Source organism: Larimichthys crocea, unplaced genomic scaffold, assembly GCF_000972845.2.
Source record: "Larimichthys crocea isolate SSNF unplaced genomic scaffold, L_crocea_2.0 scaffold131, whole genome shotgun sequence".
In the NCBI taxonomy this organism is placed as follows: Eukaryota; Metazoa; Chordata; class Actinopteri; family Sciaenidae; genus Larimichthys; species Larimichthys crocea.
The window spans coordinates 286,606-308,478 of NW_020851796.1; the positions used below are offsets into that span (position 1 = coordinate 286,606).

Below are 21,873 nucleotides of genomic sequence, written 5' to 3' on the forward strand. Positions count from 1 at the left end.
ACTTCACCGAAAGCCGAATGTGGCATTTTTTGCAATATTTGGCCGAATACTATCGGTTGCCGAATATTCGGTGCACTTCTAATAAGTATGTATTATTATGTACTATTATGTAGCCTTTATGTAAGGCAGCCCCAGGAAGACCCTAACCCTGTCTACATGTATTGGACAGAAACAGTTTATGGTGCCAGGGTGCAAGCAACATTGAGTATTACTCATTTCTCATGACTGCTGAAGTGAGCTAGTGTAAAATAGGTGGTGTTCCCCCTGTACAGAAGAAGCCAGACTTCAATGTTGGCTGCGGCAATATGTCAATATAGCTTGATTTCATATATCCATATATTGTTGGTTCCTCCCTTTAATGTGTGGGTGTATAAGGAAAATGTGGAAAATGCTGTAAATCAACGAGCAGAAACCTTTTTGTCAAAGATGTATTTTTTATATGTTTTTGTATCAGTGTGACAAATATCAATTTGATTTGATGTTTGAATTTGATCTTCCACCATCCAAATGCTGGTAAAATATCTGATATTTATCACACTTATCACACTTGTTACAGCAGCTTGTAGACACAAGATTGATAGGAAATTACTCATATGTACGACGTGCTCACTGGTGTGCTTCTATTCCTTGTCTTGGTCTAGGAGAGTGCCCAGGTTTCCATTTTCTTGGTAAAGTGCTGCAGCCCATCCTTAGTCAATTCATAAGGGTCTGTCCTCTCTTCTGTCTCTATAATAAAGTACAGTCCTTTTGCTTGATCCACAATTAGTTTGTTAATGCTTGGAATTGCACAAAATGTTCATCAGTTTTCAGTAGATAAGCTGTTAGCTGTTAGCCCACTGTTAGTGAACACAAGAGTTAAGAAAAACATTTTTTTTGTTGCAGTGCATCATGTCGAATGCATCTACAGCTTCAAAAAAAACAGCCAAGAGACAGAACACACCGACACGTAGCTCCATCTCCAACGGCCTCAAAGAAATTCATATTGATGAAGAGGTGAAGATAGCAGTGAACCTCTCTCTGGAGAGGTTCCGCTACAGTGACCAGAAAGGTATAACCTGCTTTCACTGGTTTAAATCAGAAAATAGAACACTAAAATAGAACACATGTTTAGTCAGCCGTTAGAAGGCATTCGTTATGGCTATAGTACATGGAAGATAATGTTGTTCTCAGTATTCATGGCAGTGTAAGCAAGAAGGTGTGAGACCCTAATATTTCCCCTTTCTTTTCCCTGACTGATAGAGATGGAATTTCCCTCCTCCTTCTCTAGTACTGAGAGGGCTTTCATTCATCGAATGGCCCAATCCTTGGGTTACATTTCTAAAAGCAAGGGGTGAGTCCCTCCACCAGTATCTGATAGGGGTGTAACGGTACCCACAAGTCATGGTTCGGTACGTACCTCGGTATGGGGGTCACGGTTCGGTACAGGTTCAGTACAATGGGAATTTTTTTTCCTTAATCACATATAAAAGACTAGCTTTTTCTCATTTTTTAAAAAACAGACACCAATTGACTGCAAAATCAAAAATCATCTCCTGTTATAAAAGTAAAATATAGACAGCTCATGCTCCACTACTGCTCGTGCACGCTTTTAAATGGCAGGGACCACAGACTGGCTGATGTGCGCACAGGATGGGACACTGTAGCGTGGCTCAAGCACCTTTAATAAATGCTTGAAGCCAGGCTCCTCTACTACGCCATATGGGCGCATAGATGTTGATATGTATACGCCAATTGCTTCGGTGATGTTTTTGGCCCTGTCAGTGTTAATGTCAAGAGGTGGCTTAAAAGCAGTGGGGATAAGGTGTTGCACCAAGACATTTTTTTCCTTGCACCAGTGACAGATATGTTAACTCCACACTTTCCATCACTTTTCTTCTTCCTCCTTTTTTGGAACTACTTCTTCTTCTTCTTCTGTAATGGCTCATTACCGCCACCTGGATTAAAGTGAGGACGAATACAAATACCGTTACACCCTTAGTATCTGAATATCACTCTGTTGAATTGTGTCAGTGTTTCTTTTAGAATGAAGCTGGATTTGATTTGGTATACCTTCAGGCAAAGGGCTGTAGGATTCTGTTCCCAGATCTGAGTAATTTCTTTGAAATGAAGAATTATGCAGATAAAAAAGTTTTCAGTATGACTCAAGGGTAGGATTTTTTGGCTCTTGATAAACACAAGCTGAGATCAGTTTTAACAAGACTCCTTGTCTTTCAGGAAAGGACTACAACGCTTTCTCACCGTCAGGAAGAAGGATGGTTTAGAAAAACCTCTGACTACGATGGCCCTCACTCCATCCCACAATTCATCATGTTTTATTCGCAGCTTGCTTCAGAGGTTTCCTATTACCAATAAGGAACGCATAGACCTGCAGCCCAACAACAAAAGAGCCATGACTGTGCCTGCAGAACTTGGTGAGTGTCAGTGTATGAGTATAAACTAGACTGTGCAATGGGTGTGATAATTCATGTACAAGATAGAATTTCCATTTATTCATCTTTCTATAACACAGGGCTGTACAAAGATGCATAGCAACAATGAAAGTAATGATAACAACAATAATAATAGTCATATTATATTAGTATACTAATAAATATATAATAATAGTATATTAATAGTAATTCTACTAAGGCTCTGGCTCCCATTCTACTTTATTTTTGTTTACTTCTGTTTTACAGAAAATTGCAGGTCATTCAAGTTTCTATGTCATTAAGACATCTTTGAAGTTTAGCTAAGTGACTGGCTTGATCAGTAAATATGATTGAGTATCACTGACATAACAATAACTCCGACTTTGTCCCACAGTCCAAAGACATGAACTATAACAGGTTTATGACTCTAAATTGTCCGTAGGTGTGAATGTGAGTGTGAATGGTTGTTTGTCTCTATGTCCTGTGATGAGCTGGTGACTTGTTCAGGGTGTACCCTGCCAAAGTCAGCTGGAATAGGCTCCAGCCCCCCGTGACCCTGATGAGGATAAGAGGTTACAGAATATGGATGGATGGATGGCATAACAATAGGGATGTAACAATGCATCGTGACATGATTAAAAATCGGTACAAATGCATGACGACTCGCATCAGTTGACAGAAAAAATGAATCGCGATTCTTGGCGAATGCGAGAGAAGTAGGATATGTTCTTTTTCGTCTTTTTTTTAATTAGAAATAGGTTACGTTATCTTAAAAAAGTCACTGGTTGGTGATTCATTTGTTCAACGTGAGGCGTCAAGTCACGTGACTCACGTCATTACGTACGTACGGAGCACAGAGGGAGGGAAGACGTGGAGATGGTGAAGATGAAAATAGCTTTGAAATAGAGGATGCACCGAGCAGTTTGAAATCACCTGTGTGGCGGCATTTTGGATTCCCTATATACACAAATACAACCAGTGAGAAATGGACAGACAAAACCAAAACAGCATGTCAATATTGCAAGAGACTGCTAACATATAGCGGCAACACGAGCAACATGCAGCAGCATATCAGCCGCCACCACAGTGAGAAGCAAAGTAACGTTATGCCACCTTGTAAGCGAAAACTGCACATCACAGCAGGTAACAGCAGTTTACTGTGAGATTGTTTCTAAAGAAAGCAGATATTTGTCATGTGTTTTGTTGTTTAAGATGTAAGTTGCACTTTTTATAAGAACACAAACTGTTGAGAGTTTCTGTAAAGAATTTTTTTTCCCTACAAATAAAAAGATAATTTTATTTGGTCATAATTTGTGTGTAGCTCATTTTGATAAAAAAAAAAAAAATCGTGAAAAAATCGTATCTTGAACAAAAAATCGTGACTCGAATCGAGTCGTGAGTTGAGTGTATCGTTGCATCCCTACATAACAATAATAGATAGGTACAGCAGCAGATACTTCTGTATCACTTACAGGTATGTACAGTACGTACGTACAGTGTATGTGGCTCCCAGTGGCTGAGAACACAGCCCTGGGAGACTCTAATGTTTAACACTGGAACAATCTGGGGGAAGTTCAATATCCAATTGCATGGAGTGGTGCTCAAGCCCAGTCTGCAAGTTTACCTATGGGGGAGATTAGATTGAATGCTTTCTGATGTAGGTATGTGAAGACTGAGTACAGGGCAGTGGAGGTGGACTTTTGATATGGTGGACAACTAGTTCTCTGAAGTAGACTTCACAGCTGACTCTTTAATAAGGAGACTTAAATAGGCATAAATTGTGTTTAGTTCATCTGACAGCGTGGCCTCACACATGATCGGGGTTCTCTTGCTTTGGTAGTCTTTGATGGTCTGCATTGCCTGTGACCTGTTGCTGGTGTGGTTGGTGTTGAAGTCTCTGCAGTCTCCTCCCTGATCCCAGATTTCAGTCTCACTCTGGCAGTGTTGTATGCTTGCTTATCAGACTGAAAGGCAGTTTTTATGGCTCTGAAGACCTTCACCTCTCAAACCAGGCTGTATGGTTATTTGTCAAAATTGGCACATAGTTCCAATCTGACACTATGTCACTAGTATGTCACATCTAAATGACACTGTAAGCTCTCCCAGCTCTGTTTTGAAATTGTGTTCACCATGCTGACAACACTCCTTATACCAATTGTACATTTTTTGCATATTCAATTATGCAGTCCTTTTAAACAAGACTTTATCAGCCTATACAATTAACCATAGTTTTATTCTTGATTATTTCATCACATTTATGACCAAAACTAAGTCAGAATGGACTTCAAGTTCATGAGCAGAAAAAACACTTTTTATCATCACCATTTCCTGTGCTTCGTAGTAGAATCAGATTTGTAAATAGGTTTACAACCAATTGAACCTATTATAGAAAATAGAAAATCCATCTTGCACATGTGATGAAATGTATTTTTATGTACATGCAAGAAGGAAACAAAGTCAACAGGTTTGGTGTGTAGGGTCACATAATATTCTTCAGCTCTTTCCTCAGACAACAGCTGTGACCGAAATGGGGCAAACGGGCGCTTAAACAATGGCATACCCAAGGTGCCTAAGAGGAGGAGTCCATCAGAACTAGATTCTTTTCGACACTCCCTGCCTGTGCATGAACGGCAGGTGGAGATCATCCAGCTCATTAAAGAAAACAGGGTGGTGCTGGTGCTGGGAGAGACTGGCTCTGGAAAAACTACACAGGTGAGTGTGTCTGACAGACAGGTAATTCAGCACTTTGGTCCTGACTGAAATATCTAAAGAAGTAGCTTACAGATTGAGGTGAAATTTTCTATATTCATGGTCTCCAGAGAATAAACCCTATAGTGTTTCCCCTAGTGTGTTTTCCAGCAGTGGTGCTGAAGATTTTTGTATTTTGCACCGCCAGTGTGTCCACTTACATATGTTTATGCAAGCAGTTACAAGAACAAGAGCTTTGGATACACATATTTGTACACAGTTGTATTATGTCGAACTTTTAATAAAATGCTTCAAGACCCTCCCAGACAGCAAATGTCTTGTGGTTAGTCTTACCTTTCCTCCTCCTCCTCTCTCCTGTTCTTCTACTCTGCCTCTTTCCTCTCTCTCTCCTGTCCTCTCACCTGTATAGTACATACTTTCCTGTCTCACCTGTATACTTGCTATACTATGCTTGCTCAGGCAGCACATCTAATAAATTGGATTCGATACAGAGAAGATTAGCATGGCCCCTGCAAAAGGATGACACGCAAATTCGTGAAGCGTATCCACATTTTGGTAGTGTTTAGCTCGGTAGCTTAAGCAGCCGCTCCATATGCGAAGGCTCGCTGCGGAGGCATAGGCTCGACTCCCGACCTGTGCGGCCCTTTGGCGCATCTTAACTCGGATTTTCTCGGCTCCTCCTTTCCTCTGGGGGCAGCAGTAGCTCACCGGAGTCCCGCAAGTCCCGCATGGACCAAATATGGAAGGTGGACTGGTAGCTGGAGAGGTGCCAGTTCACTTCCTGGTGCCCTTGAGCAAGGTACCGATCCCCCCTTCTCAGGGGGGCTGCCCATCACTCCACCATCTCTCTCCAAAATTGCATGTCTATGCCTTGTACTGCATGTGTGTGTATCTGGGTTAAAATGCATGTAAATAAATAGAGTGTAAAAAGAATTTCCCCGTTCGTGGGATTAATAAAATATATCTTCTTCTTCTATACTACCTGTCATCCTGTTTAATAATGAAATACATGAAGTACAGTACATGATTAGGCGACCTACAAGAACGAAATAAAATAACTCCTGCTTGGCATTTTCACATACAGGCCTCCCCACTTCCTTAATTTCCTTACTCCTTAAACTAACCTCAGCTTCAACATGACAAGAGACAAGTTACAAAACTCATCTAAAAGTTAAAAAATGTATAATTTGACTAACAAACTAAGAGCACTTAGTGAGACTTTAATATAATTTATTTAATATTCTGTGAATGAGTGCAGTGTTTGTAAGCCAATATCAAATCAAATAATAGGAGAAAAAAAACCCTGCTTCCTATATAGATCTCTCTGTTAAACATAGAAACATCCATAGAAACAGTTTGATCTGCCTCACTATAAAACTGAATAATGGCAGGAGATGGTGGAGATGATTTATGTCCAGAGTGGAACATTTTGACAGCAAATTAATGTAACGTTAAGGCAAACTCATCACCTTTGGTGTGTGAGTAGGCACAGTGTGATTCCACATATGCCTGGTTAAAATGTTAATTGACGCCTTTAAACGATCAGTAGCTGAATGTGGACATGAATGGTTGTTTGTCATCCCTGTGATGAACCTGTCCAGTATGTAACCCACTTCTCATTCAATGTCAGCTGGGATCAGCTAGTCCTATTGATATGTTCTATCTCTTTTCACTATGCACTTAGCTGTAGCTTGTGTGGTTAAGTAAAGCCTTAAGATGAACTCTGTTAAGGTAATCCAGTGTCACTGTGTATTGTCCAGATCCCACAGTTCCTGTTGGATGAGTGTAGCAGGAATGATGAGCCCTGCAGAATCTTCTGCACTCAGCCCAGACGTCTGGCTGCCATTGCTGTGGCTGAGAGAGTGGCAGCTGAGAGAGGAGAGAATGTTGGCGAGACCATTGGTTATCACATCAGACTAGAGAGCAGGTAGATTAAACCAGAGCCTTTTCATCTTTCATCGATTGGCCCTTGTTATGTTAATATCCTTAACTGAGGGGACCCAAGAATTATAGATTTTTGAAATGGTGTGGGTAGAGGTGATTTCAGAAGGTATTTGACCATCTGGCAGGCAGTTTTGAAGAAGCATACTAGCAGCTTAATAAAAGCTAAGAAGGAGAAGACTGGGGGTGTGGGGGCTGGTTCAGGGGTTCAGGGGAGACTAAGTCCCTTTCTCTAGCACATTAATCTGATGATAGTTTAACCAGTTGGTCTTATGTCTGAATAAGCACCCTGGTTACTTTCACATAAACCTGTCGCATTTCTTTAATGCTTTCAGTAATGCAAAAGTCTGAGTTGAATGCTGTCACATAAAGGCTGCATTAGCACAAGGTGAAACAAACACAAACTGTGTGATTTATTGCTGTGTAATCCACCACACTCTCTCCTTTACACTTGGAAGGAGAGAGTGTGTGATGTCCACAAAATGTGAAAGGCCTATCTAGAGCCAGTGTTTGGTTTGTCCATCCTGGGCTACTGTAGATACATGGTTGAATCTGTGTAAAAGGACCCTTGGTAAAAAGATAAGATGTATATAAATCTAGCAAAACTATAATTGTTCTTATTTTTCCAATTATACACTGAATGAAAACATAGTTATGAATATTACGTATTGAGATTTTTGTTGTATCAGATCAGTCTGTAAAAACTTTTTCCCTTCACAGCGTGGCTACATGCAGAGGAGGTTACAAATTACTCATATTGTCATAGTGATAATCTGACTAGTCTACGTATATATCTATATTTCTTTAGTCTTTATATATATTATTCAGCTTCTTTGCTGTCTTCACTCTGCATTTAACAAACCTTTGTGAGCTTCTGGAAAACACTTGTATTGCTTAATATGGAAATGACTTGTATCTGTTGACTTTGAAACCTCAGGGTCTCCCCCCAGACACTGTTGACCTTTTGCACCAGTGGAGTGTTCCTCAGAACGTTGATGACTGGAGATGCCAGTCTGTCAACTGTCACACATGTCATTGTGGTGAGCATTAATTCATACAGTTTCAGAAAAGTGGTCAACTCTGTAATGTGTGTATGATGTGTATAACCACACCCAGCAGTGATGTCACCATGGCTGTGGCTTAGGAGATAGAGGTAGGAAGGCTATGCCATCGATGAGTGAATGGCAGCCAGTGCCAGTGAATGTGTGTGATCCAGTGTTAAAGGCCTTGAGTGGTTGGAAGACTAGAAAGACGCTATATAAGTACAGCCCATGTATCAGGTGTTTTAGCTCAAATCTGTATCAGTTGCAAATGTGACTTTTGTTTTGAACTCACTTCAAAATGCATTATATTGAATTAACTTGACCTGTTTTAACAGGATGAGGTGCATGAGCGAGATGGTCTGACTGACTTCCTGCTTACTAAAATGCGAGATGTGCTTCAGAAAATTCCCACACTGAAACTGATCCTCTCCAGTGCAGCTCTGGATGTAGACCTGTTTCTTCAGTACTTTGGCTGCTGCCCTGTTATCCACCGTAAGTCCAAAAAACTCTGTGTTTATTAAATTATTGTTCTTACTAGATGTTACTGCTTTAGAAGTTTGCAACTATATTAGTTTGTGTATTTGTCAACTACTTAGCTTATCTGTGACAATTGGATAGGATACAGAAAACTGTAATGTAAAATAAAATGTCTTTTGACACTGGGTTAGATAAAATGTGATGTCTAATTTAAACAAACTATTTCATAGTACAGACTGTGCCACTGTTTTGAGAAAAACACATTTGAAGAATTATTATTAAATCAAATCATGTTTTCTCATGTTTTTTAATGTTTTTAGTCAAAGGAAGACAGTTTGAAGTGAAGGAAGTCTTCCTAGAGGACATTCTGAGGCTGACAGGCTTTAGCAATAAGGACATGAGGAAATACAAGGAGGAGACACAGAGAAGTATGAAGCTTTTACTAATTAGACCACTGTGTCAGATTGAATGAAACAGAAATACATCATAGTCTCCCTCTGGCTTTATCTTAACTTTGTCTGTGTGTCATATCCATCTGGTTCCCAGAGGAGAAGAAGCAAAAACATTTGACAGAGTGGTGTAAGGTAGTGGAGAACAGTTCTGTTGAGAAATAACAGAGGACCCATATGTCTGTTGCAGGCTTCCTCCAGGACAGCACCTTCCTGGACAGAGGGGACAGCACCTCCAATAAGCTGGTAAACCAAACCAAACCCAACACATACACACACACACACACACACACACACACACACACACACATATACACACACACACACACACACACACACTGCTGTACATGCACTGCTCCATAAGGTCTCAAGTCCCAGTATTCACACTTACATTTACACCTACGGGCAATTTAGAGTCACCAATTTACTTATTAAGTGCATGTCTTTGGACTGTGGGAGGAAGCTGGAGTACCCAGAGAGGACTCACAAACATGCAAACTAGGGCGACAGTGCTAACCACTGCACCACCATGCCGCTCCAATTATCAAATGTCCATCCATCCATCCATTCTCTTTTGCTTATCTGGGCTTGAGTACATCGTATGCTCCATTTAATATCGCCCCAATGAGTGCTGAAGGTCACTGTCTGATGATGCTAACTGGATCTAGGGTATGCCAACTGGCTGGCACCTCCTTTCCAGCATGCTAGAATAAACTTTCCCGGGGAGGCTAAGCAGTGTGATACCCTGATAATTGTAGCACACCCTCCGGTCTCATTTTTTGAAAATGGGCACCACTACCCCGGTCTACCACTCCACTGGTACTGTACCCATCCTCCATGCAACATTGAAAAGGTGTATCAGGCAAGACAGCCCAACTGTCCAAAGTCTTCAGCATCTCAGGGCAAATCTCATCCACACCTGGCGCCTTGCCACCAAAGAGCTTACTGACTACCTTGGCGACCTCTGCCGAGTCTTCAGGCTATGCCTCCTCTACAGAGGATGTTTTGGTTGGATTTAGGAGTACCTCAAGTGCACTTTCCACTGCCCAGAAATATCCCCAGTCTATTTCCGTAGCCAATTTCCCCTTCCCGAGTTGTCGGATGTTTGCCAGAATTTCCTTGAGGCCGACTGAAAGTCCTTCTCCATGGTCTCCCAGAACTCCACCCACACTTGGGTTTTTGCTTTTGTGACTACTGAAGCCCCAGGCATTTTAGCTGCCCGCAACCAGTCTGCTGCATTAAGATACCCCTGGGTCGAGGTTGCCACCACGACTGGCAAAACTTCTAGCAGCCAGATTCCATGTCCCCAACCAGGCACAAAAAGGGTTTACCCGGTCTGTCCAGCATTTTACCCTGCTACCTGATCCAACTCACCACCAGGCAGTGTTAATTTTGTCAACCATTTTTCAATTTAGTCTTCGTCTTAGTCTTGTGTCAAAGTTCATTCTTAGTCTTAGTCACTTTTAGTCTTTCACAAATCACTTTTGTTAGTCATATTTAAGTCTCAAAATTTTAGTCTAGTTTTAGTCAAATTCTATTGGGTCCGGGCCGGGACGGGCCTGACTTCTAAGGCCTCGTTTTCATGCTCTAGATTGCGCTGTCCGTACGCCGTGTTTTTCCTGCATGCTGTTTGTTTTCAAGCCACAGGTGCGAGAGCAGCAAGAGGATATCAAACGTGTGGTCGTGACGTTGCCTACAGTAAAAGAAGTGCTGGCACAAACACATGACAGCAGGAGTGGATGTTGCTTTTTTTTTTATATAGTAGACGAAAACAAGGAGGAAGTTTTTGTTCTTGCATGACATTTTCGTCTCGTTTTTATTCGTCAACAAAAACGCACATTGGCACATTTTTCATCAGTGTTTTTAGAACATTGTATCGTCTCGTCATCGTCTCGTCTTCATCAAGGGAAAAAGGCTCATTGACGAACATATTTCGTCTCGTCTCGTCTGACGAAATTAACACTGAGTCCAGGTGGTGATCAGTTGACAGCTCTGCTCCTCTCTTCACCCGAGTGTCCAAGATATACGGATGCAGAGTGTCTGTGAGTAAGTCTACACCTTATGGTGCTCTGGTACCAAGTACACTCATGAACACACAACTTGCTCTATTGCACTGAGATCAGGACTTGTATGTCTTTATTAACTAGAGAGATGGCATGTGATGTTGGTTTGAGTGTCACATTATCACTTTCATTGTCAGAAACTGACAGATACAGCCCCACTACCCAGTGTCAGAAGGGAGGCTTCTTCTGAACCCTGAAGTTAAGAGTAAATGTGTGTTGCTGCTTGGCACCAGGTTGAGTCAATCAATCAATCAATCAGACTTTATTTGTATAGCACTTTTCATATAATAAATGTAACACAAAGTGCTTTACATAAAAACATAAATCATATAAGCAAACTGACTTTTGGTTATATGACTTCCAACTTCCAGAAGACCTGAGGGTCCTTGAGGGTTCGTAGAGTAAAAGTAAATCAGATAAATAGGTTGGACTGTGTTTTTGTGTCACAGAATGAGAACGGCACAGAACAGTTGGAGCCATGGCTGCTAAAAGAAATGGACTCCTGCATTTCCAACATTTTCCTCAATGAAGACCAGGATGCTTTTATTCAGCTCTTCAACCTCATCCTCTATGAAAGTGTTGATGGTATGATACTCAGGACTGCTCTCTCAGTCATGCCATGTATTCATTATAGACAGATTTAAATTAGAATGATTATGGGAATGATTTTTTCTCACAGTATATATATGTCATAGAGAATACATGATTTTCAAGGTGATAATGTACCTTATTATTATCATATACAGTACTGTACAGATCAGGTCATGATATCATATTACATATATTGTGATACAAGAATATTCATAGATGCAGTGTGTTAATTGATGAACTTTAGAATTGTTAGATTGTATATTTTTGAACAGAGCCAGGCTAAAATAACTGTGTAGACTTGAGTAGTATCAATGTTCTCATCTCCCTCTTAGCAAGTAACATCTAACTCACTGCAAATAAATGTCCTTAAACAATTAGTATTTTTGTGGTGATCCTGTCCTGTCCTAATCATAAAAAGAGCGTGCATGGATATATTAAAAATGTGAAGTCTTGAGCTGTTTTCTCATACTTGTATTATTTAATCTAGTGGACTACAGGCACAGTGAGACAGGATCCACACCTCTGATGGTGGCAGCAGGTCGAGGGTTCCTCACACAGATGGAGCAGCTACTTAACCTTGGGGCTGACATCAACCTGAAGGCATCTAATGGATGGTAGGTCATCCATCATGTCTGTTATGGAATTTTCTATCTTTAGGTTACACAAGTGTAACAGAAGTATTAATTGTTTGAAAAGGAAGAGGCATGCATTTTTGTTTGGATATTAGAGATGAGATTTGATATTGTAGCGGTAAGAACTTTAAACAATATGTTTTTTCAAATATTCATTTAAGCTCTAGAGCACATGTAAATGCTTTGATAAATTAAGCTACAGTGTTTTCATCTGATTTCAGGACAGCCTTAGACTTTGCCAAACACTTCCAGCAAAAAGATGCTATGGATCTACTCAAATCCTCCATGTGAGTTGACCTCAATGCACAAAACAAATCTATGTAATGTGAAGTGAAACACATATCTCTAAAAAAACTATTTAACTTATCCTATAAGTCTATTAATACTTTACTATATTTAACTTTTGCATATATAATTGAGTTTAGAGAATACAAAAGTTTATAAAATCCACTCTTTTCTCCTGATCGTGATTATGCTGCCAGTCAGCCCAGCCTCAGTGGAGTGGATGTCAGGGGAAGACTACTGTAGGTTTAAACTGGCTATACACATGATTAGTCAGAGCATTGCACATCTCAATAACAAAATAAAAAAGAAATAGAAATATGACTTTTTCTGGGGTGGAATTAATTAAAAATATCAGATCAATAACTGTGTATGATTGTGGGCGAGGAGAGTCTGACAGCAGTTATCTATTCAATGTGCAATTCAATTTTTATTTAGTAATTCTTGCTTTAAACAGGAATTCTGGAATATTCAGTAAAGCAGTGCATCATCCTTCCTATATTTGGAATTTCAGATTTTTTTCTTGTATGAAAAATATGATAATAATAGTTCAATTAAGAAGATTTAATTGGGGTACAGCATTTCAAATGCTTTATGCTTTAACTTTTTCTCTGTTAAAGGTGAAATTAGTGATGTTCAACCCCTTCCCCAATAAAACGTTATGTAAAGGCATGATTTAAATTCGGTTGCAGAAGGTTTATAAACTGATAGATAGGTTGGACTCCAGATCAGCTTACCACCTACATTCTTGTTACTGTTCAGGCCGTTGGGAGAGGTTAGCAGTTTGGATGAGTCCTCTCTGGTGCTGTGTGGCAGTACGGAGCTGAGCACAGAAGAGCAGGGGCTGCTCGAACTGTACCACCATAGCTTTGACGATGAGAGGGTGGACGTGGACCTCATCATGGATCTGCTATACAACATCTGCTCCACAACCAGCGACGGTGAGCCTGAGCACTCATCTGGATTTTAACAACTTAGCTGCTTATTAAGCAGTGTATTTCATGACTACAACAAAAGATTCATACTTCCAATTCAAAATTACTATTAATCACAGCCAGCTGTCAAGGCGTGGATGATATTACAGAATCATCCAAATGTAAGCTTTTATCTGTTGGTCATCAGGTGCTGTCCTGATTTTTCTTCCCGGATACGATGAGATAGTGGCACTCAGGGACAACATCCTGTATGATGATAAGAGATTCACCACCCACTCTGAGAGGTGACACATGACATTTGAACATCAGCAATATTTCTAATACAGTGTGTTTTGAGTGTAATTAGCATTCTTAGAATAAATAATAAAGAAATATTGTATTTAGAGATATGGATGCAGTCCTGGATTTTTCTTGCCTCAAAGGCCTAGTGTGTTTAAGGGGATTTATTGGCATGTGTTTTAATATTCTAATGAACATACCTATGTATGTTTTCATTAGTGTATCATCACCTGAAAATAATAACTGTGTTATTGTTACTTTACAATGAGTCCTTTATATTTACAGTATCACAGAATGGACAAACCAAATGCTGGCTCTAGACAGGGCCTATTCAAGTCTGTAAGTTTTGTGGCCACCATAGGATGATGCCACAGCCAGTTAGTTGCAATCTATAACTTCACTGCTAGATGCCAATAAATCATACACACTAGAGCTTTAGACAAAACTACTTTATATATTTTTCTAACATGGGCCTTAATTTTTATGTTTTTGTTGTTTTTTTTTACCATCATGTCAGTTATGTTGATTATAGCAGTATAGTATAGCAGCATATTGTGTAGTGTGTCTCTGACAGGTGTTTGGTCTCTCAGGTACCAAGTGTTCACTCTACATTCAGACATGCAGACTCTGGATCAAAAGAAAGCCATGAAAACCTCTCCGCCCAGTATCAGAAAGATAGTGAGTTTCTGGTGTCACTGATGTCACTGACTTTTTATCATCATGTCATCACTTTTTGTCAAAGAAAACCTTTTAACACTAAAGCAATATTTTGCATTGGTAGAACATTTTAATTTTTAAGGTGTTTCCTCCATATAAGCTCACTGTGGCATCATCAGTGACAAAGGCTTTGCTCAAAAATGTACAATATATTATATTTTTAAGAATATTAATAGTAGTCAAATCATATTATTGGGTGTCGGAACACAGACCATATTCATTCATACTTACCATACCTGTGTGCCAAAATATAAATACTAAGAAGTGTTTTTTGTACCACAAATCAGCATATTTGATGGGTATTCGCTGACTACCAAACTGGTCGCTTTTTGCTTTTAGATTCTTTCTACTAACATTGCTGAGACAAGCATCACTATCAATGATGTAGTCTTTGTCATTGATTCAGGAAAGGTCAAAGAGGTAAGTAACTGCTTAAGAGTTGGTTTTACAATACCAGACAAACTGACAGAATATCACAAATGTGTTTTGTAATTGACTGATAAATGTCTTTTCCTGTTTAAGAAATCCTTTGATACTCTCAGCCATGTATCCATGCTAAAGACAGTTTGGATCTCCAAAGCTAGTGCTCTACAACGGAAGGGAAGGTAACATAAAAAAATCTTTCTTTCTTTCTTTCGTTCTTTCTTTCTTTCTTTCTTTCTTTCTTTCTTTCTTACTTTCTTTCTTTCCCTGAACTACTCTTCCATAGAAAAGCTCTGTTGCTGCCACCACAGACATACTGAATATGTTATGTCCACAGAGCTGGGCGCTGCAGACCAGGGATTTGCTTCCATCTCTTCAGTCGACTCAGGTTCAACAACATGCAGGACTTCCAGGTTCCACAGCTGCTGCGGATGCCACTGCAGGTAGTGACACAAGCAAGCTGTGTAACTATTATTTTGTGTTTAATTCATGGGGTGCCAGCCTGAGTCACATCCAAGCCAAAAGAGAAGATGCATGCCTTAAATATTTAGGTTTTTTCATTTAACTTCACTGTCATTTTGGAAAATCATTCATTTCAGATTTATCATTTTACAAAGCAGCAGTATAGAGGTGGATCCAGTCAGTATCACGCTTGTGAAAAACACGCTTGTGCCATTTTATTATCATTACAGTTGAAGATTTCATTTTAAAAGAAAAAGTTTGTTGATTATGACATGACTGAGAATAGAAATTATTTATCAAACAAACAGTCAAGATTAATTCATACAATCAGTGAGAAACTTTAGGAACCCCTCTTATGTATCCCATCATCCCATCCCCATGATGTGTGAGTTCCTCCTTCAGGCCAACAAGGGCCTTTAAGGGGTAACCCTTAAGAAAGTGAAGATCCCCTACAACACCAAGGTGTGAAAAGGAGGTCATCAGGGAGGTCACAGATCACGTGCAAATTTACCACTGGGAGAGGAGAAAGATCAAATTTATTCTATTATCTAGTAGATACAATCATTGTTGCAATCAAGGTATTGTAAAGTCTTCAACCCATGTACATTATGTACAGTCGAGGGTCACCACCATGGAGAGGTTACTAGCACATACGATGCATGGTGGCGTGGAATCCATCTTTGTGGAATAATCCCATGAATAGTCGATATCCATCAGTTGCATATCATCATAACATAATTGTAACATTTCAATTTAATCATACCATATTACTGTGAAAAGTGTCATATACTGTACGCAAGCAAGAGACAGCACAATTAAAGCTAAGCTAAACTTGAACACAGAGGTAGCAGAAGGTTGGTATTTTTGTCTGAAAATATTAAAGTATATTTCTTCTTTTTTTTTACACAAACATTTCACAATCAGCTCTGGAGAATGGAATCGGGTTGGTTTTACCATAGTACAGATCTTACCGCTTTGCACCTCCCCTGGAACATCTTGGTAATGAACACCCCACAGTTTATAATCAGGATAACTTTTCAATGGCTGTTTAGTGAAACACCACAGCTCCAGAGGTTCAGTCAATGTTTTAACTTGACCAGATCTTGGGTGATACGGAACATGCAACTACAACTTGGATTTTTGTCCCTATCTATATTCTGTGGCACCCCAAACCTGGGGGGGGGGGTCACCTCTTTTAGCAGACACTTAAGAACTGTTCTTGTGTCTTCTTTTCTTGTTGTGAAACCCTCGACTCACTTTGAGAATCGATCAGTTATGACTAACAAATATATATTACCTTAACAATTTTGCACATGTACAGTCTATTTGCAAATGTACAAAAAGAACCTGCCAGAGGTTCCAGATGGTCATGCTTCACTGTGCTCTTGTTCTGTCTGTTCTGTTGGCACGTCATACAACTATCTACAAAAGTTTGTAAAATTAGTGTAATGTGCAAACTATTTTGAGCATTGATCATTTATCGCCCCTCTTCCAACATGTGTTGGTCTGTGTGCAATGCGTGCCAGCACATGTAGGAGAGCTTGTGGGCAAACTACATGGCACAAAATACATGGATTAAAGTTCTCCGTTGTTACGACAGATTTCTGACAGATTTCACCTTCTTGTGAGATTCAATTCAATTCAATTTTATTTATATATCTCCATATTATAACAAAACTTTTCATGCAGAGCACTTTTCATTACAGAGACCCAACAGTTCCACCATGAGCAAGCGCTTGCCGATGATGGCGAGGAAAACTTTCCTTTTAATAGGCAGAAACCTTGGGCAGACCCATCAAGATCAATGCAGATCCAAAGAGAAAAAGTGTTGGCTGCTAGCTGATTTTTTTATTGACAGATTGTCACACTCTACAGCAGGGGTCGGCAGTTAGCGGCCCGCGGGCCAAGACTGGCCCGCCATCAGTTATGTCTGGCCCGCGAGATGACGTTGATTTATTTTTAAATTAGGGCTGCCACGATTAGTCGATTAGTCACGATTATGTTGACAAACAAAATCGTCGACAATTAATTTAGTAATTTTTTTTAACTTTGCTTTTCTCTCAAAACTACGGCTGCAGCTTCCACTGCCGCGTCTGCCTTTCTGTCACATACACACACACGCACACACACAGAACCCTACGCACATGCGCAGTAGTGGTAATCGGCATCAGGCCTGACTGTACCGTAAATGATACCATAACACAGACCCTCCAGGAATTCGCGATGTTGCGATTTGCAACTTCAACGCAACTTCAGTGAATCCTCAAGAATTCAGGGCAGTGTTGTAATTTTAACCAATCACCGCGATTTTTCCGCAACTTCCATGCAGTCTGCCCGGGGGATTCAACTCGGGTCAGGGACGGCCGCACGGTGTGGGAGGCTCCCCTCGTGGGACCTCTCCCCGGTGCTGGCTGACCCCCACCGGGCGCATTTCCTCCGCAGCGGTATGCCGCGACCGGCTCTGGGTCGGCTTGGAAAGGCTCGAGGGCGAAGGTGGATCTATTTCGCGGGACGCGTGATCGCGGTTTCTATGGGAACCCGGACAGCGCGTGCTCTCACTGGTCAAACAGGCTTCCCGGTGCGTTGCGTGTTTGGTGTTTCAGAAGCGTGCGCTTAGCCCGCCAGACTTTGTTTACTTGCTCAGATTTGGATATTTTCTCGCTGTATGTTCTTCTAAACATGCTTCTACATGTGTAAATATGCTACGTAGTTAATCAGTTTTGCTTTATTTTATTATATACAAAAAATTTGTCATTTTAGACCCTGAATAGTATGTAAGGGTTAATGAGTAATGAAATGTTAGGATAATTTTTGTATGTACTTAAGTTCCCAACTTCATTGTAAGATTAATTTAAAGCTTTAGTTAATACAATGATCAAATTAATTCAGTTGCTCTCATAATCTGTCTTTTTTGCACGGGAAAAAATGTGGCTAGTGGAAATGGCTGGTTGGTGATCAAAAAAGTTAATTTAGAGCCCCGTTAAAGGGTTAATGAGCTATCATGTTGATTGTTTTTATTTTCAGTTAGCTCATACTTCAAGCTGAAAGCTAATGATCTGATCAGCTGCATGCTGGTGCGATAAGCTGTATGTTTTACAGTCAATTTACGTATGATCCGATTAGTCGACTAATCGAAAAAATAATCGGTGATTAGTCGACTATCAAAATAATTGTTTGTGGCAGCCCTATTTTAAATATATATATATATATTAGGGCGCTATCAATCGATTAAAAAAAATTAACTAATTAATCGCAAAAATTTCTGTAATTAATCGCGATTAATTACAGAAATTTTCTATCAATAAATGTATCAATAAATTAAATGCATTTTTCTGAGACTGAAGCTTATAATGAATATTTATTTATGTCTATGCGGCTCTTTGATCCCTCTGATCTGGCTCCCTGTGATGACTATTAAATTAAAATGTATTGTAGCATCCAGCCGGACGCGTAAGGAATAATGAGGCGTTATTTGGCCAACCTGCTATGGAGTTTCGGCAAACGGTTTTGCCAAAAATCGACAATTACGAAGCCAAAAAATGAATGGGTGTGTGTGTTCATTTATCGACACAAAACGAATATGTAAAACGATCAGGAAGGTCTCATCGTGCCTCAGGTTATGTCGGTTCAATGATTGGAATTACGGTTTGGCCAGAAGTCCTTCCTGTTCGAGAGGAGGTCTCAGCATTTTCTCTCAGTCTCTAACTGACATTCTAACAGGTGCAAACTGCTCCCCTGATTACAGTTGGTCCTGGTTGCTTGGCAACCTCAGCCTGCTTGAAGGAGAAGAGGGGGGAGGGGCCACCAGAAGCTGAGCAGCAGCCATTTTAGTAGTTCTTGTCACTTAATTTGAACCTGTCTGTGTAAAATGGCAGACAGAGACAGCAGAGCGTTAGCGCAAGCTGTAAAGACATGCTATTTGCAAACATTAGCGACCAATGCTAAAATTAGTGCTAATTAACATTAGCAACTAGGAATTAAATACATGTTGATTACTAACATGCTCATGTTAATTGCTAACCCGTCAGCCCATCAGCAATAACATGCTAATGTTAATTCTAACAGGTGCAGATTAGCTGCTGCTAATTAGGTCCTGGTTGCTTGGCAACCTCAGCCTGCTTGAAGGAAGAGAGGGGGGAGGGGCCACCAGAAGCCGAGCGGCAGCCATTTTAGTAGTTCTTGGCACTTAATTTGAACTTGTCTGTCTAAAATGGCAGACAGAGACAGCAGAGCAGCTAGCTCGTTAACATGCTAATGATAATTACCATTAGCCACTAGGAATTAAATACATGCTAATGCTAACTGCTAACGCTTCAACGTTAACATGTTAATGCTAACATGCTAATGTTAACATGCTAATGCTAACATGCTAGCGCATCAGCGTTAACATGCAAATGCTAACATGCAAATGCTAACATGCTAATGTTAACTGCTAGCGCATCAGCGCTAACATGCTAATGCTAACATGCTAATGTTAACATGCTAATGCTAACATGCTAATGTTAACATGCTAATGCTAACATGCTAATGCTAATTGCTAGTCCATCACCGTTAACAAGCCAATGCTAACATGCTAATGCTAACATGTTAATGCTAACATACTAATTCTAACATGCTAGCGCATCAGCGCTAAAATGCTAATGGTAACATGCTAATGTTAACATGCTATTGTCAACATGCTAATGGTAACTGCTAACCCATCCGCGCTGACATGCTAATGTTAACATGTTAATGTTAAAATGCTAATGCTAACATGGTAATGTTAACATGCTAATGTTAACTGCTAGCCCATCAGCGCTAACATGCTAATGTTAACATGCTAATGCTAACTGCTAGTCCATCATCGTTAACATGCTAATGTTAAAATGCTAATTCTAACATGTTAATGCTAACTGCTAGCTAAAAATGCTAATGTTAATTGCTAACACGTAAGCGCTAGCTGCTCCTGTGTCTAAATAAACATGTTAAAAATGACTATTTGAGTTGTGCTTTTTGGATACAGACCCCCAGCAACAGCCCACTCGTCACTCTCAAAATTTCTTTTCTAGTACTGAATTTGGTGAGCAGTGTCAGTAATAATGCATGGGGACGACGGGGCCAGAGTCACGCACACTCAAAATTTCTTTAGAAATGTTTCTAGTTCTTCTTATTATTGAGTGTGCCTGAAGGAGCACACTCTTTATTATCTCCGGGCTTATTGAGTGTGCCTGAAAGAGCACACTCTTAAAACCTCTCGGGCTTATTGAGTGTGCCTGAAAGAGCACACTCTTTAAAACCTCTCGGGCTTATTCTTATTGAGTGTGCCTGAAAGAGCACACTCTTAAAACCTCGGGCTTATTCTTATTGAGTGTGCCTGAAAGAGCACACCTTTAAAACCTCTCGGCTTATTCTTATTGAGTGTGCCTGAAGGAGCACACTCTTTATTATCTCTCGGGCTTATTGAGTGTGCGTGCAAAGCGCACACTATATGTTATCCACCGCGCTTATTGAGTGTGCGTGCAAAGCGCACACTATATGTTATCCACCGCGCTTATTGAGTGTGCGTGCAAAGCGCACACTATATGTTATCCACCCTATCTTTTATTATGAGGTGCGTGCAAAGCGCACACATATGTATCCACCGCGCTATTCTTATATTATTGAGTGTGCGTGCAAAGCGCACACTATAGTTATCCACCGGCTTACTTATTATTAGTGAGTTTGCGTGCAAAGCGCACACATATGTTATCCACCGCGCTTATTCTTATATAATCTTACGCCCTTTTTGGTTCGCTACTCCTCCCAGAGTTTTTGTCGCACATCACAAAACGGGTATCGAAACGTGCGGCTCGGCCGGGACATGTGTGCTATGTCTTTTCTAAGGGTTTCGGCAAACGGTTTTGCAAAAATCCAGAAAACGAAGCCAAAAAAAGGAAGGGGTGTGTATTGGCGAGAACTCTCCAGACCTAGAGTGCGTGATGTCATCGTTAGAGGTGGAGAGGGAGAGAAAAATCAGTGAAAAAATAAAACGGATTTCACTACCCTGGCCTCAAATGCCCACTACAGACATGATTATCCCTCTCAAATAGGAAAATTCGAGGTGATCGCAGTGTAACACTGTTGAAGCTGTCTCCTATATAGTTTTGGCTCCATACAGGCTGATTGATCGACTACCCCGCCAACAGCCTCATAGACTCCAATGTTAAAAAGGAGCGAAATTTTCTGGAGAAAGGCAGAAGTAACGTTCTCTTCTTGCTCCTGAGGGACATTTCTTCATTTATCGACACAAAACGAATATGTAAAACGATCAGGAAGGTCTCATCGTGCCTCAGGTTAAGCCGGTTCAATGATGGAATTACGGTTTGGCCAAAAGTCCTTCCTTTTCGAGAGAGTTCTCAGCATTTCTCTCAGTCTCTAACTGACATCTAACAGGTGCAGATCAGCTGCTGCTGATAGGTCCGGTTTGCTTGGCAAACTCACGGC

General features: G+C 40.4%; 1 protein-coding gene and 1 non-coding gene across 12 annotated transcripts in view; both read left to right on the forward strand.

Moving 5' to 3' along the window:
• The window catches only part of ythdc2 (YTH domain containing 2), a 122,580-nt gene that overhangs the window by 1,332 nt on the left and 99,375 nt on the right, over positions 1-21,873 (forward strand). For 7 of the 11 annotated variants that reach the window (XR_003461749.1, XR_003461745.1, XR_003461744.1 and 4 more), the window contains 18 exons: positions 883-1,048; positions 1,240-1,330; positions 2,215-2,411; positions 4,906-5,120; positions 6,878-7,044; positions 7,996-8,098; positions 8,437-8,593; positions 8,899-9,006; positions 9,218-9,273; positions 11,540-11,675; positions 12,169-12,295; positions 12,535-12,600; positions 13,358-13,536; positions 13,718-13,814; positions 14,400-14,487; positions 14,866-14,946; positions 15,049-15,131; positions 15,287-15,392. Coding sequence is in view for 2 of the 11 variants with exons in the window: in XM_027275441.1 (XP_027131242.1) it covers positions 889-1,048; positions 1,240-1,330; positions 2,215-2,411; positions 4,906-5,120; positions 6,878-7,044; positions 7,996-8,098; positions 8,437-8,593; positions 8,899-9,006; positions 9,218-9,273; positions 11,540-11,675; positions 12,169-12,295; positions 12,535-12,600; positions 13,358-13,536; positions 13,718-13,814; positions 14,400-14,487; positions 14,866-14,946; positions 15,049-15,131; positions 15,287-15,392 (2,217 nt within the window). In the remaining 9 variants the exon portion in view is untranslated. Of the gene's footprint in view, positions 1-641; positions 707-882; positions 1,049-1,239; positions 1,331-2,214; positions 2,412-4,905; positions 5,121-6,877; positions 7,045-7,995; positions 8,099-8,436; positions 8,594-8,898; positions 9,007-9,217; positions 9,274-11,539; positions 11,676-12,168; positions 12,296-12,534; positions 12,601-13,357; positions 13,537-13,717; positions 13,815-14,399; positions 14,488-14,865; positions 14,947-15,048; positions 15,132-15,286; positions 15,393-21,873 lie in introns of those variants that run through there. The other 4 variants (XR_003461748.1, XR_003461750.1, XR_003461747.1 and 1 more) reach the window with 4 other exon arrangements.
• LOC113744712 (U6 spliceosomal RNA) lies at positions 5,565-5,671 on the forward strand. The gene has a single exon (XR_003461754.1). It is a non-coding gene; the product is annotated as a U6 spliceosomal RNA (small nuclear RNA).